The sequence below is a fragment of the Molossus molossus genome, unplaced genomic scaffold (assembly GCF_014108415.1).
Source record: "Molossus molossus isolate mMolMol1 unplaced genomic scaffold, mMolMol1.p scaffold_m16_p_4, whole genome shotgun sequence".
NCBI lineage: Eukaryota > Metazoa > Chordata > Mammalia > Chiroptera > Molossidae > Molossus > Molossus molossus.
This window is the reverse complement of record NW_023425377.1, coordinates 81,206,526-81,214,677: the sequence shown is the minus strand read 5'-3', so window position 1 is coordinate 81,214,677 and position 8,152 is coordinate 81,206,526. Positions and strand designations below refer to the sequence as shown.

General features: G+C 58.6%; 1 protein-coding gene across 1 annotated transcript; it reads right to left on the bottom strand.

Annotated features, from left to right (window-relative positions):
- Positions 1-810: 810 nt before the first annotated feature.
- On the bottom strand, positions 811-4,509 carry ATP5F1D (ATP synthase F1 subunit delta). The gene is made up of 5 exons (XM_036240954.1): positions 4,280-4,509; positions 3,522-3,675; positions 1,418-1,506; positions 1,164-1,289; positions 811-885 (listed from the first exon to the last, which is right to left on the bottom strand). The coding sequence occupies exons 1-4, from the start codon at positions 4,418-4,420 to the stop codon at positions 1,167-1,169; spliced, it is 507 nt and encodes a 168-aa protein (XP_036096847.1). The 5' UTR covers positions 4,421-4,509; the 3' UTR covers positions 811-885; positions 1,164-1,166.
- Between the last annotated feature and the right edge of the window lie 3,643 nt (positions 4,510-8,152).

Sequence of the window (8,152 nt, the reverse complement as noted above, 5' to 3'; positions counted from 1 at the left end):
TCAAGCTTCAAACACAGTCACTTACATGGGACTGTGACACACTAGTGCACAGCCCATCCTTACTGATGACACGCCCCAGGGTGGCCTGCCTGTGACACACAGGGAGGCCCAGGCTCTCCTGCACAGTCACTGCCCTGGAATAATCTACAGGCCCTACTTAGGCTCAGGGCTGAGGGGAGTGGGGCAAGAAGATCCCTGCCCTGTAGTCCTCTGCCTAACATCTGAAGCCCAAGTCTGGGTTGCTCCCAGGGTTATCAAATGGAGGAGGTGGAACAACACTGTGAAGCTGTGCACCGCCAGGGCTGCCCCTACCCCGACACCCCACCTCATCTAGGGCTGGCCCAGGGACTGGGGTGCCACAGAGATGCCAACACCAACGGGAGTTGGGCAGCCAGCCAGCCAGGGCCACCCACAGGCTGGGCCAGCACAAGGCAGTGCCTCCATGGGAGCAGCCAGGGCCTGCCCCTTCCTATTGGGGCAGGGCCAGGAAGCACACAGAGCAGAAATCACAGCCTGGAACCTGATTGGACTGGACCCTAGGTGTCTTGTCTAGCAGCCCAGGCCTGACCCAAGAGCCACAGCCAACCCCTATTCCACACCTGCTATCCCCATCCTCTTGGAGTGAAGGCCAGGACCCTGCCCATCACTTGGCCTGCTGTCACTAGCAGTGTTACCCCCCACTTCTCAGAGGCCCCCAAAGACGTCTCAGGCCACAACCTCCAAATCCCCGAGGCTGAGCCCCTACCTCACAGGGGATTATGGTGTCCCAAGCCCGCTGCCTAGGCAGAAAACAAAATCAGTACACACAAGCGGGGTCCCTGGTCTTTAATGGGGCACAGATTGGGGACAGACTGGTCCGGATGAGGCAGTGGAGAGCAGAGGTCTCTACAAGGACGAGAGTGGAAGGCAGCAGGTCAGGTTGGTTGGATCTCTGGATGACAGTCTTCCCAACACCACAGCAGGGTCTCTGAACTCACCCCACCCACCAGGCCTGGGCTCAAGGGTGTGCTTCTGGGAGAAGCTGACATTGTACTGCTCCCTGGTGGCCTTGTCAGCAAGGATGGCTCCTCCTAGAGGGGTTGCCCCACCCCCTCATACTGGATCCATGGGAGCTGGTTCCAACCCCCCCGCCCCCTTGGTTTTCCTTGGCAAAGGGCACACACCGCCTACTCCAGGGCCTTCACCAGGGCTTCATTGGCCTCAATGCGGATTTGGATCTCAGCCCTCGCAGCCTCATCCGCTGCCCCTGACAGCTCCGACTGTGCCTTCTCCAAGTTTGCCTTGGCCGCCTGTAGTAGGTGGTTGGTTGGTGAGGGCCAAACAGGGTCCCATGGTCTGACACCTGCCCTTCCACCCCAAAGCCAGGAATTCTTAGTTCATGTCTGCTTGGCGCCTCAATTTCTATTGGGACACTTACCCCCAGGTCCAACATATCCAGTGTCACAGCTTCTTCCGCCAGTAACTGAACTGATGAATCAGCATTCACTGTGACGGAGCCGCTGCTCACTGCAGGAGGAGGGATGGGTGAGGCTGCCATATCCAGGCTCAAGGGAAACCACTAGCCCCAGAACCAGGACAATGGCCCCATAAGGGCCCTGGGGTCCAGCGAGGGGGAAGAGTACCTGGAGAAAAAACAGGGGACCAGGAGCACCTGGGATGGGCACCTGGAGAGAACACAAAGGACCAGAGGGCCACCAGGGGCATCTGCTGGTGACAGGGCATGGGGACACAGACCCTTCCCTTCACCCAAGAGCCCATTCGCTGAGCACGGGTCAGGTGGACAGAGGACTGTGTTTGAATCCTGACTGGCTGTAGCTTGAAGGTTGATGCTGGTGGAAGGTCTTAGAACTAGTTTCTTTCTGCACAAGTTTCCTCTTCCTCTAAGTCAGGATCCCTCCCCAGCACATTTTTTTTTAATCCTCACTGGAGGGTATTTTTTGCATTTATCTTCAGATAGAGCAGGAGGGAGAAAGGGAGGAAGAGAGAGAAACATCGATGTGAGAGAGACACATCAACTGGCTGCCACCCACACGACCCCAATCGGAGCCAGGGACAAACTGCAACCAAGGTACGTGCCCTTAGCGGGAGCTCAACCCAGGTGTCTGGTCTGTGGGCCAACGCTCTAACCGCTGAGCTAAACCAGCCAGGGCCCCAGCACATTTTATTATTTTTTACTTTTAGAAAATGTTTATTAAAGATGAGGACAGCCCTGGCCGAATTGGCTCAGCGGTTAGAGCGTCGGCCTGTGGTCCGGAAAGACCCAGGTTCGGTTCCCGCTAAGGGCACGTACCTTGGTTGCAGTTTGTCCCCGGCCCTGGTTGGTCGTACGGGTGGCAGCCACTCGATGTGTCCCTTCACGTCGATGTTTCTCTCTCTCTCTCTTCCTCTCTCTCCCTCCCGCTCTCTCTGAACAAAAAAATGGAAAAATGTCCTAGGGTGAGGATAAAAAAAATAAAAAAATAAAAAAATAAAGATGAGGACAATGAAATAAGGAAGAGCCTAACTAAGACAGAAGAAGCAATAGGAGAGGGACTCAGTGGGGGAAATGAACCTAGGCTGGGCTGCTTTGGCTCACTAAGATGTAAGAGAAAAAGGGGCCTTGGGGACAGGGTCAGGAGATTAGCTGCTGTTGCCCATTGCTCCCTGGTTGCAATACTAGTGGGGTTGCTTAGAGTTTAGGAGATGCATGCCTGTGGGGGAAGAGGGAGAAGGAAAAGGTGCAGGCGTGCTCCTGGGAGGGAGAGCATACCTCCCCAGCACCATTTATTTATTTATTTATTTATTTATTTAATCCTCACCAAGGACATTTTTCCATTTTTTGTTCAGACAGAGTGGGAGGGAGAGAGAGGAAGAGAGAGAGAGAGAAACATCGACGTGAAAGGGACACATTGAGTGGCCACCACCCGCATGACCAACCAGGGCCAGGGACAAACTGCAACCGAGGTACATGCCCTTAGTGGGAACCAAACCCGGGTCTCTCTGTACTGCAGGCCGATGCTCTCACCGCTGAGCCAAACTGGCCAGGGCTCCCCAGCACCATTTTACGTCTCTTCCCAGCATCTGTTACCCTACCCCAACCCACTACAAGCTGCTTCTTTTTTTTTTATCCTCACCCGAGGACATTTTTCCATTTTTTTGTTCAGACAGAATGAGAGGAAGAGAGAGAGAGAGAGAAACATCGATGTGAAAGGGACACATCGAGTGTCTGCCACCTGCACAACCCAACCAGGGCCGAGGACAAACTGCTACTGAGGTACATGCCTTTAGCGGGAACCAAACCCGGGTCTCTCGGGACCGCAGGCTGATGCTCTAACTGCTGAGCCAAACCGGCCAGGGCTGCAAGCTTCTTAACCAAAGCCAGTCTGAAGGTGGAGGTTGCAAGATGCTTCTGGCCTGCTTCCCAATGCGTCCTCCCAATGCCCACAGCCCTTTTTCTTGCCTTATCAATAGATATGGGGACTGACTTGGTGCAATGTGCAGCCTTGCCCAGCCTTGTCCCTCTGTCCTTATGCTGGACTTACCAAAGTATTTGGAGGTGGTGCCATCCTCAGCGTGGACAACCACCAGCCCTGGCCGCAGGACCTGCAGGGTGGGCACATGGGCTGCCAGGATACCAAAGGCTCCTGTCTGCGTGGGCACATCCACCTGCCGAACGTTGGCTCCATTGAAGAAGACCTGGAGAAGATACATGGAAAACAGATAACTGCAGGCCAGTCCCACATCATGGGATTCTGTCTCCCCAGTAGTGAAATGGGCTGGGGCATAGCTGAGTGCTAAAGGGAGACACAGAAGCAGCCGGGCTGAGGCTGAAGTTTGGGTTTTGGTCCTTGGGCAGGACCTCAGTGCCATCATCTGTGAGAAAGAAATCCAGCCACCCAAGCCCTTCGGCAGAGATGCTATAAGGATACGAGGAGGTGCCTGCCAATAGAGAGGCACCTAGGAGGTGCTAATCTCTCGGGAGAGGTGCCCGCAGCAAGGGGAAAATGCCGGCTTGAAGGGTAGATGTGGCCCTTGGGCGTCGGATTCCAGGTGTAAGGCTCGGGAGCTTGGGAGGTTGGGTGGGGGAACTTGGGAGGTTGGGTGGGGGCCGGATCCCAGACCACACGATGAAGGGACACCGGTATGCAGTGCGAAATAGTTGTCGGCTCGGATCCCGGGTCCGGAATGGGGGTCGGCGACCTGGGGGTTGGGGAGCTTGATCCGAAATGAGGGTTGGGGATTCGGGCCTGGACCACGAAGGAGAGGGGCGCGGACCTGGGGTCCGGAATGGGGTCCGAACCTGTGTGGGTGAGGCGAAGGTAAAAGACATTTGTCCCGGGCCCGCGGCAGAAACCGGGGCGGCCGCGGCCTCGGCGTAGGCGCGGGCCTGGCCCACGAGGCGACCCAGACCGGGGCGGCGGAGGAGCGCGGCTGGCAGCATGGCGGAGGCGGCGGCAGGTAGACGATGAGGATCACGCTCTGGGCCGAACTCGGGCAGGCTGGAGGGCGAGTAGGACGACGCGCGGAGACGTCTGGGGGAAGAATTAGTAGCGAAGGCGCACGCGCAAACTACTACTCCCGACTGGCCACGCGCCGCCGGGTTCTCGGCATTATGGAGGTTGTAGTTTCTTTTCGGCCCCAGCTCGCAGACCGCTTGTCAAGTGTGTGTGTTGGGATGGGTTGGGGGGAGGAGGATGTTGGTTAGACGGTTCTACGCCAAGAAGGAGACAGTTAAGTCGAATTCAAGATTTGGGGAGCACTCACTAGATGCCAGAACCTGGAGAGACATCAGAGAAATACCGAGATTCCATCTCTGGTGTGGGTGGTGGGGGAGTTTTACACACTTCCAACGTAATAACTAAACAAATCATATAGTATGCTAGGAGAAGACAAATACTTAAAAAAAAAAAGAAAGTAGCAAAAGAGTGTAAGGGGCGGGATGAGTCAGGCTGAAACTGAGGCAGGTGCAAAAATCCCGGGAACGGCATCCTCAGGCGGAGGGTCCAGCACAAGCAAGCGCCCGCAATGCGAGCACGGCTTGGCTGCAATCCCCGCGAGCGCCACGAAACGGCGCCCTCACGTCCGGAGATGCTGTTGTCTCGACCGGGCGGGGCCGTCGCCTCCGCCAGCCGCTGACGCACTGCCGCGTGTGCGGTCGGCCCGGGGCTCCGCTGACATCACCGCGGCCTGCGCAGCCTCGCTCGCGGCGCTGACGTCACCGCCCCGCCTCCGCGGTCACGCACGCAGGTCTGCGCACTGGGCCGAGCCCCCAGCCCCCCACCTTGGGCTCCGGGAAAACGCGGAGTTCGGGATGAACAGGAAGGCCTATGTTGAGGAGCAGAGGGATGCAAGGCGCAGAGGAATGGGGTCACATCTGAGCCAGGGGCGGTGGTCTGCGATGCAGGGCAGCTGCAGAGGCTCCCCAACCCCAGGGGATGCATGAGTCCTTGCTTACTGCAGGATCCAGGCATGAGCTGGGACTGCGCCCCTGCCTCCCAGCATCTAGGCCGAAAAAGCACCCTCTGGGCCCTAGAGGTGGGGTGGGGTGTGCATTGGAAGCCCTACTCACGTGTCTAGGGGTGCATCATGTGGTCATGTACACAGCTCGATCTCTCCTGGAGGCCCAGACCCCATAGCAAGGCCTGATCTAGCCAATGGGCTGCTCAAACCCATCCACTGGATGACTTCTTTCCAATCTCCATTCCAATGTGGCCCATGAGTAAAGGCACCACCTGTTACTCAGGTCTCAAACCTGGGGTTATCGTGGAATACCCTGGTGGATCATTGACAAGGTCTGTCCGTTCAGCTAGGCCACCATCACCGATTTGGATGGTCCTAGCCTTCTCCCCTAGCCTCACCACAGGTACCTTCTCCACACACAGACAGAAGGACCATGTTATTCCCCTGCTAGGAACCACAAGATGGTTTGCCCTGCTTCCTCAAACAGGTCAATCTTCTGTAAATATACCTTCCTACCTCAGGGCCTTTGTACCTGCCCTCCCTACTCACCTGGAATTAGCTTTCCTGGGTATTAATCCACTTGGCTGCCTCTTGCCCTCTTTTAATGGTATCACCTTTTCATCCACTCAATAAGCATGTTCCCTCCCAGGGTGCACATAGCCTTGTGCTAAGCCTGGGGACACAGCCGAGAATGAGCTCCTACACTTGGAGCTCACCTGTAGTGGGAGCAGGTATGAGTAGAGACACAACACACCGGGGGCTAGTAAGATAATGGGCCACAGTTGGAAACAAAGTACAGCAGGGGACAGGCGTGTAGAGGGGTGGCTGCCATGTTTGCAGACACAGACAAGAGGAGAGGCATGGAGGCTTTGCTATTTGGGAAGTGTTGAAGGGGGCAAGGAGGGCCTCTCAAGGTTGAGCTGAGGAACAGGGGTCTTGCCTGTCACCTGAGAGTGCAAATGCCTGGAGGTTGAATTTAGGCATCACAGAGCAGTGTGGGCTTTCCCTGGAGAAGGGGTGTCGTTGTGGGGTTGTGGGGTGTGGCTGGGATGGGACTGGGATTAGGCGGATGGCAGGTTGGTGGCCTAAGCCATCTAGAAGGAAGAGGCACGTTTCGGAGTGGGAGAGAGAAAAGGGGGAGCAGCTTTGGAGTTTGCCAGGAGTGGGGTTTCTGCAGGGTAGTTCTGTCACCGGCGCTGGGCAGGCCCTCGTGGCACTCAATACAGGTTGTGACCTATTATCTTTGCTCGTCCCTACAAGGCAGGGCGCACGGAGAACCCTGACAGTGCCGCCCTCACACAAGAAGAGAAGACAGCCGAACCCCCTGGGTTGTGCACCTCAGGGACCCCCAGATTTGGGGGAAGATAAGGAGGGGGAATCTATGCATCACAGGTCCCCGGGTTGGGGGGAGTCGTGGGTCCCAGGACCACCTTTCGGGATCCCGGGAAAGGTCGGGAAGTCGTGCTGCAGGGGCTGGGGGCGGAGATCAGCCGCGGCGGGAGAGGGCGGCTCCGCGTGGGGAGGGGGCGCCAGGGAGCGCAAGCTCCGCCCCCCCGCCCCCGCCGGAAGGGAAAAGGAGGCGGTGGCCGGTGCGGACTGAGCCAGACGCAGTGGCGAGCCCGGTGGGGGCTGCCGGTCAGGACCCGGCGGCACCCAGCGTGTGGGAGCGGGCTGGTAGCCAACGCGGTCACGTGAGCGGCCCCTCCTCTCTCGCCTGCCTCCCCCACGCACCGGGCTCTCCATTCATAAATTCTCCTCCTGCTCTGCGGCCACCGGGCGCCGGAGCCCGCCGGGAGCGCCGCGCAGTCGCCCGCCCGCTACCCATGGGCCGCACGCCCCGAGACTGAGGTAGGCGCGGCGGGCCCGGGGCTGCATCGGGGCGGGCGGGGATCAGGCGGGGACCGCGGAGCCCAGGATCGCGGCCGGCTGCGGGGCCCGCCCTGGCTCAGGACCACTGTCCTTTCCCTGCGAAGCTTGAGGGAGGGATCGGAGGATTGGGGCGGGCGTGGGAGCCAACCCGCGGGGCTCTACACATTGCCTTCGGCGGGCCGAAGAGGGACCCCCGCCGGCACCCTTCCTCGGACTCAGTTTCCCCTTGGGAGATCCTGCGAGGGCGAGGGCGTTTCCGCCTCCTGGCTCAGCTCGAGGTTGAGATATGCCTGGAGCCGGGCTCTCTGCCTATCCTCACTCGCCATCCCCGCCCCCGGGGCCGGATGTGAGCGCGGGTTAGGCGCAAAGGCTAACGAGCTTGAGGAGCCCAGGCCCGGTCGAACCTCAGGGTCTGGCCGGTGGGGAACCTCCACCCCCGGACCCTGTCCCCGCCTACTCCCGAATGCCCACCTCTCTTCTTCCTCCACCTCCTGCCATCTTCCCTGGTCTCCTGTCAGGTCCATGCGCCTCTGTCTCCTCCCCCTCCAGTCTGAACTCATTTCTCAACCTACATACAGGCGCACCTAATACCCAAGTAGACAGGGGAGCCGCGGCCAGACTCTGACCCCGACCCCGAGCACTGAGGCCACCTGGCTTTCGCCGGCGTGTTTCCCATGCTGTTGCATGGGGTCAAAACCCGAAAGTGTTAGGAACGCTGGAACCTGTGCACAGGCTTTCCCATTCCTCTGGGGAAGAACCGAGAAGGCGCCGAGCTGACTTGGGACTGCTGGTCATCGCCCCAAACTCTGTTCCCTGAGATTCCAGAGTGCGTCCCCTTCCACCC